The following is a 23826-nucleotide window of genomic DNA, read 5'->3' as shown; positions in this document are numbered from 1 at the left end:
ATTGCTGTGCAGTGTTGCATTGGATACTAAATATGAAGCTCTTAAAGCAGTGGTAAGGTTATTGTATGCATAAATAATTGTGAATACTGGTGAAGAAGTGATTTCACAAGCCATACTCTCGCCATGAGTGATAATTGTACAGATCTGAACATTTCTGGTTATGTTCTGCTGCTGCTTTGTCATATATGGTGTGGCTGTTTTTTAATTTGCTTGTTTGTGGTTATATACACATTTATACAAGTTTATATAACCTAGATCATATTAGTACAGTTGAACCTCGACTTACGAGTGCCCCAACGTACGAGTTCTTCGTGTTACGAGCTGTTGCTCGGTCGATTTTTTGCTTTGAGTTACGAGCCAAAATCTGAGTTATGAGCAAGCTTCAGAACACCACCACTAGTTGGTGCAGTGAACGCTACAACATCTGCTCAGTAGTGCATGTGTTTACCTCACCGTGGAAGCATCTCTCTTGTGTTGTGCTTGCGTTTTGTGCAGTTATTTTGCCAAATTTCTTTTTTCTAACCATGGGTCCTAAGAAAGTAAACTATGCACGATTGCAGTAACTAGTGACATGATCCTCAGACAAATAGAGAAACTAAAACCTTACAAATCCCCAGGCCCTGATGAACTGTTTGCAAGGGTGTTAAAGGAATGTAAAGAGGAACTTAGCATACCTTTGGCTAATCTTTTTAACATATCACTACAAACTGGCATAGTGCATGATAAGTGGAAAATGGCAAATGTAATACCTATTTACAAGGCAGGTGATAGGTCCTTGGCTTCGAACTATAGACCAATAAACCTTACCTCCATAGTGGGAAAATTTATGGAATCGATAATTGCAGAATCAATTCGTAGCCATCTTGATAGGCACAGATTGATTAATGAATCTCAACATGGTTTTACAAAGGGGCGTTCCTGTCTTACGAATTTACTAGCTTTTTTCACTAAGGTGTTTGAGGAGGTAGATCATGGTAATGAATATGATATTGTGTATATGGACTTCAGTAAGGCTTTCGATAGAGTTCAACACCAGAGGCTATTGAGGAAACTTAAGGCAACACCAGAGGCTATTGAGGAAACTTAAGGCACGCGGAATAGGAGGAGAAATTTTTTCCTGGGTAGAGGCATGGCTGACAAATAGGCAGCAGAGTTTGCATAAATGGGGAGAAATCAGAATAGGGGCACGTCACAAGCAGTGTTCCTCAGGGGTCAGTGTTGGGCCCGTTGTTGTTCACAATTTACATAAATGACATAGATGAGGGAATAAATAGCGACATAAGCAAATTTGCTGGTGACGCCAAAATATGCCGTCCAATTCATTCTAATGAGGACACTAGAGAACTCCAGGATGATTTGAATAGACTGCTGCAATGGTCGGAGAAGTGGCAGATGCAGTTTAATATTGACAAATGCAAAGTTCTAAATGTTGGACAGGTAAATAACCATGCCACATATAAACTAAATAATGTGGATATTAATACTAAAACCAAGACAACAGTGCATTAGCAATAAAGCTAACAGAATTTTTGGCTTCATATCAGGAAGTATAAATAATAGAGGTCCTCAGGTTGTTCTTCAACTCTATATATCCTTGGTTAGGCCTCATTTAGACTATGCTGCTCAGTTCTGGTCACCGTATTACAGAATGGATATAAATGCTCTGGAAAACGTACAGAGGAGGATGACAATGATGATCCCATGTATCAGAAATCTTCCCTATGACTGAGGGCCCTGAATCTGCACTCTCTCAAAAGGCGTAGAATTAGGGGGGATATGATCGAGGTGTATAAATGGAAAACAGGAATAAACAAAGGGGATGTAAATAGCGTGCTGAAAATTTCCAGCCAAGACAGGACTCGCAGCAATGGTTTCAAGTTGGAAAAATTCAGATTCAGGAAGGATATAGGAAAGCACTGGTTTGGTAATAGAGTTGTGGATGAGTGGAACAAGCTCCCGAGTACAGTTATTGAGGCTAAAACGTTGTGTAGTTTTAAAAATAGGTTAGATAAATACATGAGTGTGTGTGGGTGGGTGAGAGTTGGACCTGACTAGCTTGTGCTGCTGGGTCTGGTGCCGTGCTCCTTCCTTGAGTGGAGGTGACCAGACTGGGTAGGTCATTGGGCTAATCCAGGGGGGGGGAGACATGGACCTGCTCCACGATGATCAAACATTTCTCCAACATTTGGGTCTCTTTATTCTGGAATGGAAATATCCAGAAGTTGCACAAGTGTGTCTCATTCATCAACGTTATGAACGAGTCTTGTAGTGACATATTCAATATATTTTAATCCACATGGGTCAGTAGGCCTGTTGCAGTTTTCTTTCTCATGTTCTTATGTTCTTAAAGGACAGTGCCAAGAAGAAAAAGAGGATGATGTCCAGTGAATTAAAGAATGAAATCATTGATAAACACGATCGAGGTGTGCGAGTTGTGGACTTGGCCAGGCAGTACCACCGTAGTACAGTGGACCCCCAGTTTACGATATTATTTCATTCCAGAAGTATGTTCAGGTGCCAGTACTGAACGAATTTGTTCCCATAAGGAATATTGTGAATTAGATTAGTCCATTTCAAACCCCCAAACATACATGTACAAACACACTTACATAAATACACTTACATAATTGGTCGCATTGGGAGGTGATCGTAAAGCGGGGTTCCACTGTATTTCTAAGTTATGTATGATACTAAAGCAAGAGGAATCGATAAAGGCTATAGCACCAGTCAAGAGTGGAGCAATTAAGGTAGCGATAAAGTGTAGCATTAAGAGTGTAGCAAGTAGACTATCTTTTCTACACTCACCTCTGCCAGCGTCTTCTCCAAGGTAAATACATACACTTCATAAAACCAGTTTATTGTGTTTTATTATGTTTTTATACAATATTTCTTATTTATAAATACATTGTGTCAGTGTTTTCCTTATGAAACTAGTGATCTAGTGCAGTTAGCCTCACAAACACTCCATTTTCTGAAGGAGAAAAATGGGAAGATATGGTCAGAGCGGGAGTGGCCACCACCACTCGTCACATAATGACATATTTTATTCATTCTAGAATATATATCATGTTTCTATGTTATTTTTATTGTTTATCATGTCATATTAGATCAATTGTGATAGATAAATAAGCAGTAGAGTTGATATTGGCATTATATTGAAGTATTTTCTCCTGCCAAGTGAGCGTAAAACGAAAGCCTGTAATTGTTTTACATGATGGTAGGATTGCTGATGTCTTTTGTCTGTCTCATAAATATGCAAGATTACAGGTATGTCTTGCTACTTCTACTTACACTTAGGTCACACTACACATACATGTACACATTTATTTATACACACTCATCTGAGTTTTCTTTGATTTTATCTTAATAGTTCTTGGTCTTATTACTTTTCCTTTTATATCCATGGGGAAGTGGAATAAGAATCTTTCCTCCGTAAGCCATGCGTGTTGTAAAAGTCAACAAAAAAGCCGGGAACAATGGGCTAGTAACCCCTTTTCCTGTAAAGATTACTAAAAAGAATAAGAAGAAAATTGTCAAAGTGGGAAGTCTGAATGTGCATGGATGTTGTGCAAATGATAAGAAAGAGATGATTGTGGATGTTATGAATGAGAAGAAGCTGGATGTCCTGGCTTTAAGTGAAACAAAGCTGAAGGGGGTGGGAGAGTTTCAGTGGAGAGGAATAAATGGGATTAGGTCAGGGGTTTCAAATAGAGTTAGAGTTAAAGAAGGAGTAGCAATAATGTTGAAGGATAAGCTATGGCAGGAAAAGAGGGACTATGAATGTATTAATTCAAGGATTATGTGGAGTAAAATAAAGATTGGATGTGAAAAGTGGGTTATAATAAGTGTGTATGCCTCAAGAAATCGTAATGACATGGGGGTATGGTAAGTGTGTATGCACCTGGAGAAGAGAGAAGTGTAGAGGAGAGAGAGAGATTTTGGGAAATGTTGAGTGAATGCATGGGGAGTTTTGAATCAAGTGTGAGAGTAATGGTGGTTGGGGATTTCAATGCTAAAGTGGGTAAAAATGTTATGGAGGGAGTAGTAGGTAAATTTGGGGTGCCAGGGGTAAATGTAAATGGGGAGCCTTTAATTGAGCTATGTGTAGAAAGAGATTTGGTAATAAGTAATACATATTTTATGAAAAAGAGGATAAATATACAAGGTATGATGTAGCACGTAATGAAAGTAGTTTATTAGATTATGTATTGGTGGATAAAAGGTTGATGGATAGGCTCCAGGATGTACATGTTTATAGAGGGGCAACTGATATATCGGATCATTATTTAGTTGTAGCTACAGTTAGAGTAAGAGGTAGATGGGAAAAGAGGAAGGTGGCAACAACAAGTAAGAGGGAGGTGAAAGTGTATAAACTAAGGGAGGAGGAAGTTCGGGTGAGATATAAGCGACTATTGGCAGAAAGGTGGGCTAGTGCAAAGATGAGTAGTGGGGGGGTTGAAGAGGGTTGGAATAGTTTTAAAAATGCAGTATTAGATTGTGGGGCAGAAGTTTGTGGTTATAGGAGGGTGGGGGCAGGAGGAAAGAGGAGTGATTGGTGGAATGATGAAGTAAAGGGTGTGATAAAAGAGAAAAAGGTAGCTTATGAGAGGTTTTTACAAAGCAGAAGTGTTAAAAGAAGAGCAGAGTATATGGAGAGTAAAAGAAAGGTAAAGAGAGTGGTGAGAGAGTGCAAAAGGAGAGCAGATGATAGAGTGGGAGAGGCACTGTCAAGAAATTTTAATGAAAATAAGAAAAAATTTTGGAGTGAGTTAAACAAGTTAAGAAAGCCTAGGGAAAGTATGGATTTGTCAGTTAAAAACAGAGGAGGGGAGTTAGTAGATGGGGAGATGGAGGTATTAGGTAGATGGCGAGAATATTTTGAGGAACTTTTAAATGTTAAGGAAGAAAGAGAGGCAGTAATTTCATGCACTGGTCAGGGAGGTATACCATCTTTTAGGAGTGAAGAAGAGCAGAATGTAAGTGTGGGGGAGGTACGTGAGGCATTATGTAGAATGAAAAGGGGTAAAGCAGCTGGAACTGATGGGATCATGACAGAAATGTTAAAAGCAGGGGGGGATATAGTGTTGGAGTGGTTGGTACTTTTGTTTAATAAATGTATGAAAGAGGGGAAGGTACCTAGGGATTGGCGTAGAGCATGTATAGTCCCTTTATATAAAGGGAAAGGGGGCAAAAGAGACTGTAAAAATTATAGAGGAATAAGTTTACTGAGTATACCAGGAAAAGTGTACGGTAGGGTTATAATTGAAAGAATTAGAGGTAAGACAGAATGTAGGATTGCGGATGAGCAAGGAGGTTTCAGAGTGGGTAGGGGATGTGTAGATCAAGTGTTTACATTGAAGCATGTATGTGAACAGTATTTAGATAAAGGTAGGGAAGTTTTTATTGCATTTATGGATTTAGAAAAGGCATATGATAGAGTGGATAGAGGAGCAATGTGGCAGATGTTGCAAGTATATGGAATAGGTGGTAAGTTATTAAATGCTGTAAAGAGTTTTTATGAGGATAGTGAGGCTCAGGTTAGGGTGTGTAGAAGAGAGGGAGACTACTTCCCGGTAAAAGTAGGTCTTAGACAGGGATGTGTAATGTCACCATGGTTGTTTAATATATTTATAGATGGGGTTGTAAAGGAAGTAAATGCTAGGGTGTTCAGGAGAGGGGTGGGATTAAATTTTGGGGAATCAAATTCAAAATGGGAATTGACACAGTTACTTTTTGCTGATGATACTGTGCTTACGGGAGATTCTAAAGAAAAATTGCAAAGGTTAGTGGATGAGTTTGGGAATGTGTGTAAAGGTAGAAAGTTGAAAGTGAACATAGAAAAGAGTAAGGTGATGAGGGTATCAAATGATTTAGATAAAGAAAAATTGGATATCAAATTGGGGAGGAGGAGTATGGAAGAAGTGAATGTTTTCAGATACTTGGGAGTTGACGTGTCGGCGGATGGATTTATGAAGGATGAGGTTAATCATAGAATTGATGAGGGAAAAAAGGTGAATGGTGCGTTGAGGTATATGTGGAGTCAAAAAACGTTACCTATGGAGGCAAAGAAGGGAATGTATGAAAGTATAGTAGTACCAACACTCTTATATGGGTGTGAAGCTTGGGTGGTAAATGCAGCAGCGAGGAGACGGTTGGAGGCAGTGGAGATGTCCTGTTTAAGGGCAATGTGTGGTGTAAATATTATGCAGAAAATTCGGAGTGTGGAAATTAGGAAAAGGTGTGGAGTTAATAAAAGTATTAGTCAGAGAGCAGAAGAGGGGTTGTTGAGGTGGTTTGGTCATTTAGAGAGAATGGATCAAAGTAGAATGACATGGAAAGCATATAAATCTATAGGGGAAGGAAGGCAGGGTAGGGGTCGTCCTCGAAAGGGTTGGAGAGAGGGGGTAAAGGAGGTTTTGTGGGCAAGGGGCTTGGACTTCCAGCAAGCGTGCATGAGCGTGTTAGATAGGAGTGAATGGAGACGAATGGTACTTGGGACTTGACGATCTGTTGGAGTGTGAGTAGGGTAATATTTAGTGAAGGGATTCAGGGAAACCGGTTATTTTCATATAGTCGGACTTGAGTCCTGGAAATGGGAAGTACAATGCCTGCACTTTAAAGGAGGGGTTTGGGATATTGGCAGTTTGGAGGGATATGTTGTGTATCTTTATATGTGTATGCTTCTAAACTGTTGTATTCTGAGCACCTCTGCAAAAACAGTGATAATGTGTGAGTGTGGTGAAAGTGTTGAATGATGATGAAAGTACGTATTTTCTTTTTGGGGATTTTCTTTCTTTTTTGGGTCACCCTGCCTTGGTGGGAGACGGCCGACTTGTTGAAAAAAAAAAAAATTCTCCTGCTTCTCGAGAAGAGGAATTCCGCTGGAACAGATTAATAGCATTTCAGTTAATTTCAGTGAGGAAAATTGATTTGATATACGAGCAAATTGAGTTATGAGCTAGGTCACAGAACAGATTAAACTCGTAAGTCAAGGTACCACTGTATAGCTAAATTAACCTCAGGAAACTAGTATTTGTAAGCTTACAGAAAGTGTGAGGTTCCTCATAAGAATATGAATATAGTAAGGTGAGGTTGTTTTGAATATATTGTATAGAAGCGAGAATTGTCTATAGAAGTTGGCATGTTTCAAAAGGATGTTTCAGTGTATTGTGTATGTTGCAGGCCAGTGTCACAGTCGGGGGCACCCATCCGTCCATGTATGTTTCCGGCAGCAACTACCTGCCATCAGCGCAGGTGGTACACCCGGTTCATCTGCCTTCTGGCCACCCGGCCCATCTTCCTCCTGGCCACCTTGGCCATTTGCCACCTGGCCACCCAGCTCACTTTCCTTCTGGCCACCCAGTTCACCTGCCACCTGGTCACATGCTCCCCCCATACGCCATCAACAAGAACTTGCACCATGCACGCCGCAGAGATCGTGTAAGTATTTTTTTCTATAAAATTTTATCTACAAATGATATTTTCATTTATTGAATGTAACGTCACTTAAAGATGAGCTTTTTTTTTTAGACTATTTCATTCAGCAAATTAATTTCCTTGTATGTTACAGACAAAATTCCTTTCAGTGAAGCATTTAGAAAGTATGAAGCAGAATAAAATGACCGAGAGGGTATATAAATCTGAGGTGGAAGGAAGGAAGGAAGGAGGGGTCATTTCTAGGAAGGAGTGAGGGAAGGAGTAAAAGAGGTTTTGAGTGTTAGGGACTTGAACATCCAACAGGCCTGTGTGACAAGTGCATTAGTCTGAAGTGAGTGGAGACAAGAAGGTTTTGTCTTGGCATGCTGTTGAATGTGAGCAAGGTAACATGAAAGAATTTTGGTAAACTGGTTAGCTGGACTTTAGTCCTGGAGTGGCAAATATAGTGCCTGCTCTCTAAAGGAGGGGTGATGTGATATGGAAGACTATCCGAGTTGTGATGTCAGCACACTTGTGGCAAGACAGTGGTTGATTAAATGATGGTGAATGCGTTTCCTCGTATTTTTCGGGTGGGTGTGTGCGGGGGGGACCTTGGTGGAAGATGGCTAGTGTGTTAAAAAAATTGTTACAGATACTTCACTTAGTAAAAACATTTCATTGACTGGCATTCCTGTGTTCTATACAACCAATTCTCTCTAATGGTGGGCCACAGTTTATTACTATAATAATTTTAATGGGGAAGTTAGTAACCCTGATGATGATTATTTTTAACACATTGGCTGTTTCCCACCAAGGTAGGGTTACCTGAAAAAAAGAAAAAAAAACTTTTTCCCATCACTCACTCCATCACCACCTTGCCATGTGTGTGCCAACATTACAGACCAGATGCCTCTACAGGCTGTTGTATTCCCACCAGTTCTTCAGAGTGTAGGGACTACTTTCCACCTTTGGCTAAACGGTTTCCCTGAATCCCTTCATACATGTTTTCTTGCTTGCACTCGAACAGCATGTTGTCATAAAGCACACTTAGCCCCACTCACTCCTATCATTAATTTGTATTCTGTTAATTCAGTGTTCTGAGAGAGGTAGCCAGGGTGTAAGGATGGAATGCTGATTAGTTAGTAGAGAGGAAGGGGTGAAGTGAAGGATGCCGAAGGTACCACACAGTTTCTGCCAGCAAGTAGGGGTAAGGGCAGAGCATGCGTGATGTCTGCTATCTCCTAGGGAGGAGGAAAGAGTGGTGAATGATAAGGTGGATAAGGGAAGCAAGTAATGAGTATGGTTAAATAAAGAACAAAAAGGCACAATACTGTGACTGGAACAATTCACAAATAACCTACGACGACATTTTCGTCCTACCTGGATTTTGTAAATGGTCTAAGTTGGACTGAAACGTCATTGTAAGCTCCTCTCTCCTATGTGCAACTTATTTGAGTTTGGGTAAGTAGTATGAATCAAGGAAGCAAGCTTTCTGGATTTGGGTCCTGAAGGTGGGAAGTCCAGTGCCAGCACTGGAAGAGGAGTAGGGATGTTGTTCTTCAGTTCTTTTCATTGTAATGTATGTATCCTGGCAAGCAAGCTATTGAATGAATGATTGTGAATGTTTCTTATTTGTTTGGGTAACCTGACCTTGGTGGGAGACAGCTGTGACAGATGATATTTTAAAGTTATACTGTAAATTAATGAGTAAATGTTATGGTTAATTTTAATGTAGCTAAATGTCTATGGATAAAGTACCTGGATTAATTAATATACAGTATAAGGGTAATGTGTATTAATGTGTTAATATTTCCTCTCTGTTGAATTTAGTACACATTACTGATCTGGTGTCTGTTACAAGGGTAAGCATCTTTAATGCACTTGCAATATTGGTGGTGGTGGGGGGGGGGGGTTGGAACCATATATTTACAGACAAGGGCTAGTACCACTGACAGAAAATCCATTAGTGTAGGTCATCTGAAAGCCCAGTGGAATACTCAGAATTATTAAGTTTGCAGTTCGCCCCCACAACCTCTCTATCTTTTTTTCTCTTTTTTCCTCTGTCTGTTCTGGCAACCAGTTAAATTAAAAGTTCAGATTCTCTCCTTATTTGTTTTATCACATGATGTACTCTAGCGCCCTGCTCATTGAACAGTTACTTACTGGGTATGCTTGCCATTAGTAATATTATACTCCTAAACACCTGTGTTTATCAAATGATCCAGTTCACAAAACTGGCAAAGATAGAGATTGGTGGTGCTGCTGTGTGAGAGTTCATAACTATGTGGTGCAGAACTGTTCCTGATTTCTACATACTCACAAATAGTCAGGGAGAGGTGTTAGGGGCTATGGTCATCCCATTTATACTTCAGTACAAGTTTGCCTTAAATACAAACTTAATATTAATAATTCCTACTATCTTAATACATATTAAAAGTGAATGTTACTGTAAAGTGAAACAACTACATTACACATTACTATAATTGATTTTATTCAGAGTTCTCATCATTGTCACTTATTAGAGAGCGATACGTTCAGTTTATCTCGTTCTTCTTGGGTCAGGACGTCTACTCCACCTTCTCGTCAGACTCGGGCAATGTAGCCGACTATTATGAAAGCAGCGAGAGAGCTGGGCTCCATCCTCTACCCAAGTCTCGTTCTATGCCAGATTATATGGAGAACTATGCTGGTAAGTGGCATGGTGAGGCAGCAATTAGTAATCTTCATTTTTGTGCACAGTAGCTAATGCTAAATGAAGAAAAAGATTGATGCTAAAGGTTTGTTGATTTAGCACAACGTATTCGTTAGATAGATCACTACATAGCTCCACACGTTACAAAGAGCCACAATATTCATATACTACACAGCTGAGAGCATATGCCTGTACATTAAAATGTGGTTGTGTACATATTGTTATTGTTTGTGTTGAGATCTATTTTATTGAGAAAAATAGGTTTTTCAACCTTGAAGTATGTAATAGTGCTATGCAAATAGTGCAGTACATGAATTAAAAGCCAAAATACTCTTAATTGACAAGAACGAATACTTTGCATTAAATGAAGAAATAAGACAATGTGGTGATATGAATGATACAGTTCGAAGAGTGGAAGAGGTGTTGTTGAGAGGATCTAGACATTAGATAGATAGTAGATGGAAGGTGTAGGAGGATATCTAAGGAAGGGTTATGAAGATGGTTTGACGATATTGAGAGGTTGTCTTGAGTATCCAATAGGCATGGGTAGGAACTTGTTTGGGGGGAAAGGGTGGGGAAATTAATATAGGGATGTACTGTTTCATGGTAAAATATCCAAATCCATAAAAAATAAATGGAAAAATACCTATCTCCAAAACTATTGCTTAGATCTCGATAAAATTTTGTATTTAAAACTGTTCTATTACATTGTAGCATTATAAAGTTTAAACAAAAATTTGTTAGTAATTTATCCATATAAATCTTGTGGGAACTAAACTCGTTAAGGAGGGAGATTACCCAGGACTATTTATTTTTAATACATTAAGTTGACATGATGTGTTACAGGTTGATGGTAGTGAGTGAGACTTGGCACAGCTGAAGGCTAGTGCTAACACCAAGCACAGCTGAAGGCTAGTGCTAACACCAAGCACAGCACAGCTGAAAGCTAGTGCTAACACCAAGCACAGCACAGCTGAAGGCTAGTGCTAACACCAAGCACAGCACAGCTGAAGGCTAGTGCTAACACCAAGCACAGCACAGCTGAAGGCTAGTGCTAACACCAAGCACAGCACAGCTGAAGGCTAGTGCTAACACCAAGCACAGCACAGCTGAAGGCTAGTGCTAATACCAAGCACAGCACAGCTGAAGGCTAGTGCTAACACCAAGCACAGCACAGCTGAAGGCTAGTGCTAACACCAAGCACAGCACAGCTGAAGGCTAGTGCTAACACCAAGCACAGCACAGCTGAAGGCGTGTGCTAACACCAAGCACAGCACAGCTGAAGGCGTAGTGCTAACACCAAGCACAGCACAGCTGAAGGCTAGTGCTAACACCAAGCACAGCAAGCTGAAGGCTAGTGCTAACACCAAGCACAGCACAGCTGAAGGCTAGTGCTAACACCAAGCACAGCACAGCTGAAGGCTAGTGCTAACACCAAGCACAGCACAGCTGAAGGCTAGTGCTAACACCAAGCACAGCACAGCTGAAGGCTAGTGCTAACACCAAGCACAGCACAGCTGAAGGCTAGTGCTAACACCAAGCACAGCACAGCTGAAGGCTAGTGCTGACACCAAGCACAGCACAGCTGAAGGCTAGTGCTGACACCAAGCACAGCACAGCTGAAGGCTAGTGCTGACACCAAGCACAGCACAGCTGAAGGCTAGTGCTGACACCAAGCACAGCACAGCTGAAGGCTAGTGCTGACACCAAGCACAGCACAGCTGAAGGCTAGTGCTGACACCAAGCACAGCACAGCTGAAGGCTAGTGCTAACACCAAGCACAGCACAGCTGAAGGCTAGTGCTAACACCAAGCACAGCACAGCTGAAGGCTAGTGCTAACACCAAGCACAGCACAGCTGAAGGCTAGTGCTAACACCAAGCACAGCACAGCTGAAGGCTAGTGCTAACACCAAGCACAGCACAGCTGAAGGCTAGTGCTAACACCAAGCACAGCACAGCTGAAGGCTAGTGCTAACACCAAGCACAGCACAGCTGAAGGCTAGTGCTAACACCAAGCACAGCTGAAGGCTAGTGCTAACACCAAGCACAGCTGAAGGCTAGTGCTAACACCAAGCACAGCTGAAGGCTAGTGCTAACACCAAGCACAGCTGAAGGCTAGTGCTAACACCAAGCACAGCTGAAGGCTAGTGCTAACACCAAGCACAGCTGAAGGCTAGTGCTAACACCAAGCACAGCTGAAGGCTAGTGCTAACACCAAGCACAGCTGAAGGCTAGTGCTAACACCAAGCACAGCTGAAGGCTAGTGCCAACACCAAGCACAGCAAGGCTAGTGCTAACACCAAGCACAGCTGAAGGCTAGTGCTAACACCAAGCACAGCTGAAGGCTAGTGCTAACACCAAGCACAGCTGAAGGCTAGTGCTAACACCAAGCACAGCACAGCTGAAGGCTAGTGCTAACACCAAGCACAGCACAGCTGACCAAGCACAGCACAGCTGAAGGCTAGTGCTAACACCAAGCACAGCACAGCTGAAGGCTAGTGCTAACACCAAGCACAGCACAGCTGAAGGCTAGTGCTAACACCAAGCACAGCACAGCTGAAGGCTAGTGCTAACACCAAGCACAGCACAGCTGAAGGCTAGTGCTAACACCAAGCACAGCACAGCTGAAGGCTAGTGCTAACACCAAGCACAGCACAGCTGAAGGCGTGTGCTAACACCAAGCACAGCACAGCTGAAGGCGTGTGCTAACACCAAGCACAGCACAGCTGAAGGCGTGTGCTAACACCAAGCACAGCACAGCTGAAGGCGTGTGCTAACACCAAGCACAGCACAGCTGAAGGCTAGTGCTAACACCAAGCACAGCACAGCTGAAGGCTAGTGCTAACACCAAGCACAGCACAGCTGAAGGCTAGTGCTAACACCAAGCACAGCACAGCTGAAGGCTAGTGCTAACACCAAGCACAGCACAGCTGAAGGCTAGTGCTAACACCAAGCAGAACCACACTTTCAGATTATGTCTGGAATAACACTATTAAATAAAAAGGAAGAAAATGTATAAAACATTTTTTGTGAAATAATGGGTTTTATAATCACTTTTTTTTGTGGTTTTATTGAGTAATGTCCTTTACTATAGAGCATTTTATAAGCAAGTTCTTAATTCATGGAAATTAATTCCTAAGTTTACATTGAACTTGGCATTTCTTTTAAAATTTTTGGAGCGAGTACATTCATACTTAGTGTTGCATAGTACTGTATATTTTTCTCAGTTATGGTTACCTGGTCTGAAAGTGGGTAGTAGGGAAGATAATCCCCAGAACTACTAACAAATAACATATATAGTAGCTGTCTGAATATAAGAGGCAGTACCAGTGACAATATGTTTAGGGTGTACAAGTTGTTCTTTAATGTTCACATTTACATTGCTTATGAGAAAGACTATGTATACTTGTTTATAAAAATCCACAAGCATATTATTTCCAAAACTTTCTCTGATCAAAATAGTCAGATTGTTTATTCTGGTAATGCAACCCAACAGTGCTGATATACAATAGAAATTTTCAGTGAAATAAGGTGGTAACCTTAAAAGAAACTTGGAGCAAACACCATCTTAAACCACTTGAATTTATCCATTCATCTATATCTATTCTTTTATATAAACCATCTGTCTGTATTTGCATGTCGAGTGTGTGTGTGTGTGTGTGTGTGTGTGTGTGTGTGTGTGTGTGTGTGTGTGTGTGTGTGTGTACTAATTCATCTGTCTGTATCTGAGTGTCCTGTTTTATCCATCAGCATGTTGACTAATTTTTCCATAAATCTTGCTACTGCCTCATCTCTGGACACTACTGTGTCTACTTTTCACTATCCAGTCTATTAATTGCACCCACAAAAAAGTTATGATTTACTCTGTAATCTATTAAACTGTATTATTGTAATTTTTCACTTTTTCTGGAACAGGTACCAGTAGTGATGGCGGCAGTTCTGGGAGGCGACAACCGAGTGGGAGGCGGAGCAGTTCGCGCCGTGCACCGGCAGACCTGACTGATTCAGGTGTGTCGGTGGTGTCAGACTCTGGCCCCTCGCTGACTCCGTCTGCATCATCAACTGAGAGGTGAGACCATTTACGGGTGATGGTAACACTTCTCTGCAAACATTCAGCTTCCAAAGGTATTTGTATATTAGAAGTGAAGAGGTTTGAATGACTGGGTGTTTATTACTGATATACCAGTTCAAGCTTAGGAAGACTTGGCATGCTACTTATGTGCAACACTTGCATTACATAAGAGCTTTTGGATTTTGCAGCACTTTATACAGTAAGTTGATAAGAGTATAGAATGTTTATGCATTGTTGTCCTAAAGTTTTTGGAGTTTTTTCCCTTGCAGCTGACTCATTATACGATATAGGTACTATATATGGAAATTTGTGCCATTCGTGAAAACTGAGTTCATGCTTTTGCAAAGGATTTTTGCTTCTGACTTGGCCTACATTTTGAAAAATAGCTAAATTAAGAGACCTGACATAAATGGGCCACAAATCATAAAAAAATAAAATATTTGTTAAATTGCATGTAGTTATTGTAGAAGCAATCTTAGATGATATTAGCATACATCAGAACAACTATAACCTGGTTGTACCATGAGACTAGCGTAAATAGTTGTTGATGTCCGTAACTTAAATGTGAGGTCACGTTGCACTGCTCATGGTTGGTGTACAATATTTGCTGAAGCCTGCTGGGTTTTGTTCACTCTCCTGACTGCATCAAGCTGAAAGAAAGCTTATTAAACCTTCATAGGTGTTGATGGTTGTTTCCTTGTTTTGATGGGAGCTGACCTGTGTTAAAAAATGCTAAATAATAAGAGGTCATGCCAATATCATTCATTAGTGGCATTCTGTTTTTGCATGCAAGTTTTCTTTGGTCATTTCTCTTAAATTTTCCTTTTCTGGAGTTTGGTATTATTTTTTCCCTTTTTTACTATATTTTTCTCAAATGATTCAATAGAATTTGGCTTCATGAATGTTTACATGTTGTACTTTATACTGTAAATAATTGCATTTTACCTTTTTGGCTAACCTTTGCATGTGTAGTTGTAACTGTTTTTCTTTGGTGTTTATCTGGGAAGATTAATACTTTTTTAAGTTGATGCATGCTTGGTTATGGTATTATTTTTTACATTGATATCAGGGATGGGGGAAAAAACTAAACCCATATGGGCCATACAGAACCTTGGGGAATGGAAGGTATTCAGGTTCAATTCAAGGAAGGGGTGTACAAGTCCAGTTCCTTAAATCAGGATCCCCTCACCAGCATCAAGGAACCTCCTCCCTTGAAGGGTTGGATATACATGTATGTATGTCCTAGGTTGCATTAGCCACTCCTGAAGAAGTTTACAGAATGTGTGGGAATGGGATCCATCTCTAACTTATTAATAGAATCAGCTCTTATTTAATCATTTAATGAGTGATGTACACATATAGAAACACAAAAATGAAGGAACTTACTGAGGTGATGCTGCTGCTGCTGCACAGCGGACATGTTAGATAATAAAGCATGTGCAGTTCTACAAATTCGCAGTACTCTAATTTCATGACTTGTTTATTCAGCGCTTTAACTTTTGAGATTTCGTGATTGTTTTAATAATACCCATTATATCGAGGTATATATATAAAGGACTCCATGAGGAAGTGGAACAGAATTCTTCCTCCGTAAACCATGCATGTCATAAGAGGCGAATAAAATGCCAGGAGCAAGAGGCTAATAACTCCTTCTCTTGTATACATTACTAAATTTAAAAAGAGAAACTTTCGTTTTTCTTTTTAGGTGACCCTGCCTCAATGGGATATGGCCGGTTTGTTGAAAAAAAAATATACACGTACGTATGTGTAAAGGAGGCTTAGTGCAGAACCTCTGTATTGAAAACTAACTACAAGGTGTCATTAAAAATGTTCTTTCTGGAATTTTTAATAATTTTTATTGAGGCCAATATGACTTGAGGTTAAAGCAATATTTAGAGAGAAATTGCCTCTGAAACACAAGTTGAAATATTTTTTTATTAGCATTGAGTGGTTACTTTTGGGGTAACCTGTAGTAGATTCCAGAGGTCACAGCCACTGCTTCCTGATCCCAGACCAGGCCTCCTGTTTGATAGCCTGATTAATCAGGCTGTTAGTTCCACCTGCATATAGTCCAACGTAGGCACCACACCTGGCATATAGTCCAACACAGGCATCACACCTGGCTGATTAGGACCTAACTTAAGGACCTTATCAAATTTCTTCTTGAAAATGTTTAGGGATTTCTGAATGTGCTAAGTCCTCTTAGAGATATAACTCCTGCAAATTTGTAGTATTGACTGTACAGTCTTGTTATTGAATGTTTGCATGCAATACCAGCATTTGATGGCTTTATTAAGTTTTGCCAGTTATGCTTTTGGTTGGAGCTTGCTTCGTATTACATGTACTTATCTATAGTACTGTTGCTATACTATTGTTAGTACTATTGCTATTATGGCAGTACTGTAGAGTTACACAAGCTGAAACCTATCCTCCTTGAGGGGCCTCAGTATTCAATGATTGTGATAGCTTAAGTTTTGCCACCTGCTTTTCTGCAAGCCATTGTAATTTGTAACAGTGATTTAAAGATGTCAGACACAAATATTAGTGGAGAAGAAAGACTGTATCTCTTAAAATAGCACAAATGTGAGGTGCTTGTTGCACTTGGTGAAGTAGGCAAAAGTTTTATTGTTTCTTTTTATTTCTTTTGTTATATCTGTTTTCACCTTTTCCCTTTCATTATCTTTTATTCTTTATTCTTTCCTTTTATCATCTGTGCCTACAGCATCTGCTGTGTTAGTTACCACTGGCACTGGTGTGTACATTTTCAGAGTAACATCGTGGCTGCTGGAGAGTGATAAGTTTTGTGGGAGTATGAACTCGTCTAGTGTTTACCCAGAGACTGAGTGGGACCCATGGCTTCCAGCAAACCGCTCCACACACACGGCCGCTGGGGCCACCTCTCCCGGAACTCTGAGGTGACTTGAACTCTTTCCCTTGTACCTCACACATAACTGATTGGTGCATTCGCAGCACATTTCTTCAGTAATTTCACTGTTTCTTTCTGTGTGTTGTACTCTCCCTCTCTCTTTTACCTGTCTCTTGTTCTGCCTCTTAAGTTTGCACAGTACAGTATGTACTAACATGTGATAATGATCTTCATTTTGTAAGTACCTACAGTGTTTGAGTTTGTTGGGAGGAGTTACTGCAGTAAAGTCTTTCTTGGTATAGTTTTTCACCTACAAATGTGCTTTAAGTACATAGAGAACATGGAGAAAAATTGCAGCTTGTATAGGGCATTCTGGGCAGGTGGTCAGGTGTAGTTTTAAAAGATGAGTTGGATAAATGACTGAGAAAGTTGGATTTGAGTAAGACCTGCCTAGCATGGGTCAGTTTGTGTAAGTTTAATTGCTTGCAGTGGAGCTACTGGCCCACACTGGCTTTCCTTTGTTCCAAGATGAGTTATATGGGAGTTACCAAAGTAAACATTACATAGTTTTTGTTTTTTGGTAGTATTTTGATTGTAGATGACTCCAAGCTTTCATGTTTAATCTTGTTTTGTGAAGCAGTAGCCTGGCTGTCCCGAGCCATGATGTGAGAGTGGGTGTTGCAGTATGGGCTAGATTGTCCAAAGCCCAGAAAGTAAAATTGCTCTTGGTGCCCATGTAAAAAAAAATTCTTATCAATTAAGAGTGTATTTTTCTGATGGTAATAAAAATATTTCCTATTAATCGTTGCCAAGATGTGAAGGCATGAAGTTGAAGGTTGATGACCAACTGACAGCAGCATCAGCAACTAATGCGTGTCCCACATTTTTCCTTTTAATTTTTTGTATCTTGGGGTTTCTAAATTTTTTATGTTTTCCAGTAACTTTTGTGGCCCATAAGACCCATATCATGTACACTATACACATATCCATCTGTTGTATGTAACACAGTACCAACACCACTAATACTAAACACACACACATGCAAATGTTTTACAGTTCTTACATTTATGTACATATATACAGGCACTAGTCATGGTCCTAGAACTGTTGAAACAAGTTTCCATGCACAATGGTGTTTTACCTTTTCTACACACAGTGTGCATGTGTGTGCACTTTGGTGGGTGCCTTGTTGTGTGTGCACAATCATAATATCTGTTCTAAAACCATTTCTTCTGTTCTGTAGCAGAAATTGTCATTAGGAAGTGATCAAACTTCAGACAAGAGGGTATACAGTGACTATCTTGCAGCGTTATTTCCAGTGTCCTGAGCATCACTTTTGATCACTATATGTTTGAAACCTACGAATTCCTCATCAGTTCCATAATCATCATTGTTGGAGCTGTCGCTGGAGAATAAAAATCATTCATTTCACCTGGGAGTGGGGCCTTTGGATTTATGCAGCATGGTGAATAAGGCGTATTAAATATGGCATTGTACAATGCACTGTAAGGGCCATGATTTTTGTATGCTGTGCACACCGACTGCATTGACTCATTCCCTTATATGTAGGTCTACCAGGCCTCTTGTGCAAAAGTTAAAGCTACTAGACCTTATGAATAGATCTAAGTGAGGGGGGACCCCTGGTATTAATGTGACAGCCACTGAAAGGGATTAAGAATGAAGTACTAGAGTGTGTTTCAGAATTTGGCATTATAAGAGGATGGGTGCAGGTGGGAAGAGGAATGATTGGTGGAATGATGCAGTAAGGAAGAAAAAATTAGCGTATGAGAGGCAGAGTATAGAATGATGCAGTAAGGAAGAAAAAATTAGCATATGAGAGGCACAGTATATGGAGAGAAAAAGAGTGGTTAGGTGAGTGGTGAAAGAGTGTAGAAGAACCAATGAGAGAATGGGTGTCTTTGTTGGCAAATTTTACAGAGATTAAGAAGCTGTTTTGGAGAGATAAATGTGTTAAAGCCTGGGAAGCAAATTGACATGCAGTTGAGAACAAAAGAGGGAATATGGTAGGTAGAGGTACTGGACAGATGGAGAGTGTGTTTTGAGGAGCTGTGTTGATGAAAGGGAGGCTGTGATTTCAAACATTAGGAAGGGAGGAATAATGTCTGGTAAGAGTAAGGAAAAGTAAAAAATGAATATGGGTCACATGTATAAGACAGTGGGTAGAATGAAAAGAAGTAAAGCAGCCGAGGCAAATGGAATTAAGAAGGCAATGTTAGAGGCAAGTGGAGACATAATTTTGGAGTGGTTAGTGAATTCGTTGAGCATAGGTGTGAAAGATGAGAAGGTACCTAAAGATTGGTGGAGGACGTGCATGGTTCCTTTGTATATGGGGAAAAGGTGGCAAGAGTTAATATAAGAATTATAGGGAATACGGCTGTAAAGTCCTAGGTAGTAGATTGGTAGACAGCAACCACACAGGGAAGTATTACCATCCTGCCAAGTGAGTGTAAAACGAAAGCCTGTAATTGTTTTACATGATGGTAGGATTGCTGATGTCTTTTTTCTGTCTCATAAACATGCAAGATTTCAGGTACGTCTTGCTACTTCTACTTACACTTAGGTCAGGTCACACTACACATACATGTTTTTTTTTTTTTTTTTTTTTTCCCCCAACAAGTCGGTCGTCTCCCACCGAGGCAGGGTGACCCAAAAAAAAAGAAAGAAAATCCCCAAAAAGAAAATACTTTCATCATCATTCAACACTTTCACCACACACACACATTATCACTGCTTTTGCAGAGGTGCTCAGAATACAACAGTTTAGAAGCATATACGTATAGAGATACACAACATATCCCTCCAAACTGCCAATATCCCAAACCCCTCCTTTAAAGTGCAGGCATTGTACTTCCCATTTCCAGGACTCAAGTCCGACTATATGAAAATAACCGGTTTCCCTGAATCCCTTCACTAAATATTACCCTGCTCACACTCCAACAGATCGTCAGGTCCCAAGTATCATTCGTCTCCATTCACTCCTATCTAACACGCTCATGCACGCTTGGAAGAAGTGAATGTTTTCAGATACTTGGGAGTTGACCTGTCGGCGGATGGATTTATGAAGGATGAGGTTAATCATAGAATTGATGAGGGAAAAAAGGTGAGTGGTGCGTTGAGGTATATGTGGAGTCAAAAAACGTTATCTATGGAGGCAAAGAAGGGAATGTATGAAAGTATATAATATAAACACATACATGTACAAGCATATATATACACACCCCTCTGGGTTTTCTTCTATTTTCTTACTAGTTCTTGTTTATTTCCTCTTATCTTCATTGGGAAGTGGAAAAGAATTCTTCCTCCATAAGCCATGCGTGTCGTAAGAGGCGGCTAAAATGCTGGGAGCGAAGGGCTAGTAACCCCTTCTGTTGTGTACATTACTAAAGTTAAAAAGAGAAACTCTTGTTTTTCTTTTTGGGCCACCCTGCCTCGGTGGGATACAGCCGGTGCGTTGAAAGAAGGCGGCGGCTGTAAAGTGTAGAGTATAATTATTATTGAAGGCGTTAGGAATATGGCAAAAAGTAGGACTCCAAAGTAATAATGAGGATTTATGGGATGTTTAGAGCAAGCGTTTACGTTGAAACACACACAGCAAGTGAACAGTGCTTTACTTAGGTAAAGGTAAGGCATCATTTGTCACATTTACGGATTTTGAAAAGGCATGTGATAGGGTGGATAGAGGAGCAATATGGCAATTGTTGCAGATGAATGAAATATGGACTAGGTTACTAAAAGTAGTAGAGAGTTTTAATGCAGAGAGAAGGCATAGGTTATATATATCTGTGGAGGAAGAAAAAGGGAATGTATCTGAATATAGCGATACTAACACTTGTGTGTGTATGCAAGACATGGTCTCTAAACATTGTAGCAAGAACAAGACTGCAGACAGTGGCTTTGTTATGTTTAAGACCAATGTGTGCTGTGACTATTATGTATAGAATTGGAAGACTGGTTACCAAAGGTAGTATTCAAAGGGCAGAGGGATGGATTGTTGAGCAGTCTGTTCATTTAGAAAGGCTGGAGCAAACTAGGATGACCAAGAGTGTGTATAAAACTGGGGTGGAAGGAGGTGGTTATCCTAAGAAGGGTTGGAGGAAGGATGAAGATTTTTAAGTGGTGAGGGTTTAAGCCTCCAGTAAACCTGTGTCTGTAAGATTGGGGAGCAGATATAGGTGATTTTAAGGGTTTGATGTGATGTTGATGTGCAAACAAGGTAATATTGATGCAGGGATTCAGGGAAATCAGCTGGCTGAAATTAATAGTTGAGAGAGAGTACTCTGAAGGAGAGGCGGAGATGTTGCAGTTTGAAGGATCATTTGTAGTTTGATGTTTGCACACTTATGGCAAGACAGCTGTTGAAGGAGTGATGGTCATTGATCACTATTTTATTTTTTTGTAGCCCTACTGTATTGGGAGATGGCTTGTGTGGTAAAACAAGCAACTAATTAACCCATGCTAACATTTTGGAATGAGCAAAATAACATTAACAAGCTGCTTATGTCTGACAGTGGGGGGAATATTGTAGTTCCTTAAGGGTGTTTGCATCTCTCTGTACTTTGAAGTTAGAGGATGTTCTCTATACCCACTATACTACTATCCATTTTCAGTCTTTTCTGGGACTTTGTTTTATTTGTCTTTGCTCATTTATTAACTGTTTATTTCTTTTGTGCATTTTTTCTGGCTGTTTTACTTGATTCAGCTCCATCCTTATTTCTTTCAGCTTAATCTTACTGCTGAAAAAGAAAGTGGTGTGTAACCACTTCCTCAGTGGAAATAAGTCACTCTGTCTGATTTTTTGGGGGTTATCCTAGGTTCTTTACACATATGCTGCTATGTACGGTAATCTATGTAACTGTATTTGTGTATACCTGAATAAACTTATTTACTTACTTACCCTCTTCTGTACATGGTAATATTGACTTTTATTTGGTTGTTAGATATTGGGACACCACCTTACATATGCTGCACACATGCCACAATAAAGATGAGTAAGAAGACATCTGTCTTCTTGAAACTGTGTATCAAGTTGGCTTCCCTCAACACCTCATTTTGCTTGGTCCTCTTACTGACTACTGAAAAATGATTTCCTAATGCTCCTGTGGTGCATCTCCAATTTAAACTGCCATCTATGCCCTCTGCCTCCTTTTATCCTGAACAGCCTTTCTCTCTCTCTCTCTCCAATCTGTTTAGTTACATGAGTATTTTGTACATCACAATCTTGTCTCCTCTGGTCCTCTTCTCTTTTGTGATTGATAGTTTGAGTTCCTTTAGTCTCTCCATAATAAAATTTCTTAATTTTTGGTCAGGTGTGGTTTCTCCACTGATGTGGAGTTCTGTAGTGTTAAGTCTTTGGGCTAGCTGTATTTACAGTGTTTTATTAAAGAAAAATGAGATTGAAAATTGGGGGTTGTTGATTTGTTCTCTTCCTTCCTCTATAAGTAATAAGTTATTTAAGAATTAAGAAAGTCAAGGGAATGTGATTTTAAAAGATGTTTAGATTTAAGCAGCAGCAAAGAAGAATATAAGGATTGTGAATTGAGGAAACTGACAAGTATTGCCAGATGTTGACAACCACTTGGAAGAAAATGCTTGAAAACCACTGACTCAGGATAATGCTGGATAACCCCCCCTTTTTTTTCCAGACGCAGTAGTAGCAGTGGAGGACGGAGGAGTGCGAGTGGTATTAGCATAGGTGGAACTGGCACCAGTGGAAGCAACACTAGCGTGGGTGGTAGCATTGGCGGCAGTGGAAGCCTGGCTGGTGGACGTTCTGGGTCATTAGAGAGGGGTGGCAGTTCATGGATGGGGTCATCGGGCATTGAGCAACGTGACATTTCTGGCCATATGTTGCATGTGTCCCACTCAGGCCACCTTTCACACATGTCTCAGGCAACAAACCAGCCTCATCTTGCACATATAGATGACACCAAGAGGAGGAGTAGGTAAGTATACCCAGCAGGCTTAAGTTTTTCCATATTTGACATTTACCATCAAGGTAGGTGACCTAAAGGAGGAAACACATTTACCATCACTCTTGCAAAAGCTGTCTTTTCAGATGTGTGTGGATATCACAGTTCAAGTCATCTTTCAAACTGCATCATCCCCACTCATCCTTCAGAGTACAAGCACTGCACTTTCCACCTACAGAACTCTGATCTGGTTAACCAGTTTTTTTTTTTTAATCTCTAAATAAATATTACCGTCTTTAATGCTCACACACTGACAGTATGACAAATCCCCAAAACCACTTGTTTCTATTTACTTTGATCATCCCTTCCATGAATCAAATCTGATTGCCTCCCATTCCCCCAGGCACTGTATGATTCCATGGATTTAATGCTTCCTCCTAACAGGAGGAAGCATTATGCTTTCATCCATTTTATTTTCTCGAGTCCATTTATCCATCTCTCTACATCCTTTTACAGTATTCATAATGCCAGTTGACCACTCACATTCAACTGTTAGTATGCATGAGTTAATTAGACACTTGATGCAGTAAAGTTTTTATGTAGTGAACCGAGCCCACCTTTCAGTGAAACATGTTTATTTATGTCTTGTTGATGTTATGCCTTTCTTTCGTGTATGGTATATATTCTCTCACTTGTATGTCCTTTCCATCATTTTGTTCATGTCAGCTATTTATTCACTTATGCATCAGCTACATAATTTATATACTTCACCATTCCCTTGTTGCATTTCTTTTAATTTTGTCTTCAGATCAGATTTGCTTCTTACCAATCTACCCATCAGTTAAAAAT

At 40.2% G+C, this 23826-nt stretch overlaps 1 protein-coding gene across 10 annotated transcripts in view; it reads left to right on the top strand.

Annotated features, from left to right (window-relative positions):
* Positions 1-23826, top strand: part of Axn (protein axin) — a 68304-nt gene that overhangs the window by 35095 nt on the left and 9383 nt on the right. For 9 of the 10 annotated variants that reach the window (XM_053798945.2, XM_053798935.2, XM_053798938.2 and 6 more), the window contains 5 exons: positions 7183-7440; positions 9979-10105; positions 14025-14178; positions 16950-17096; positions 22711-23010. In XM_053798945.2, coding sequence (XP_053654920.2) covers positions 7183-7440; positions 9979-10105; positions 14025-14178; positions 16950-17096; positions 22711-23010 — 986 coding nt within the window. The remainder of the gene's footprint in view (positions 1-7182; positions 7441-9978; positions 10106-14024; positions 14179-16949; positions 17097-22710; positions 23011-23826) is intronic. The other variant, XM_053798944.2, reaches the window with a different exon arrangement.

Source organism: Cherax quadricarinatus, chromosome 66 (genome assembly GCF_038502225.1).
Source record: "Cherax quadricarinatus isolate ZL_2023a chromosome 66, ASM3850222v1, whole genome shotgun sequence".
Lineage (NCBI taxonomy): Eukaryota > Metazoa > Arthropoda > Malacostraca > Decapoda > Parastacidae > Cherax > Cherax quadricarinatus.
The sequence above is the reverse complement of the archived record's forward strand: the minus strand, read 5'-3'. Positions and strand labels throughout refer to the sequence as shown.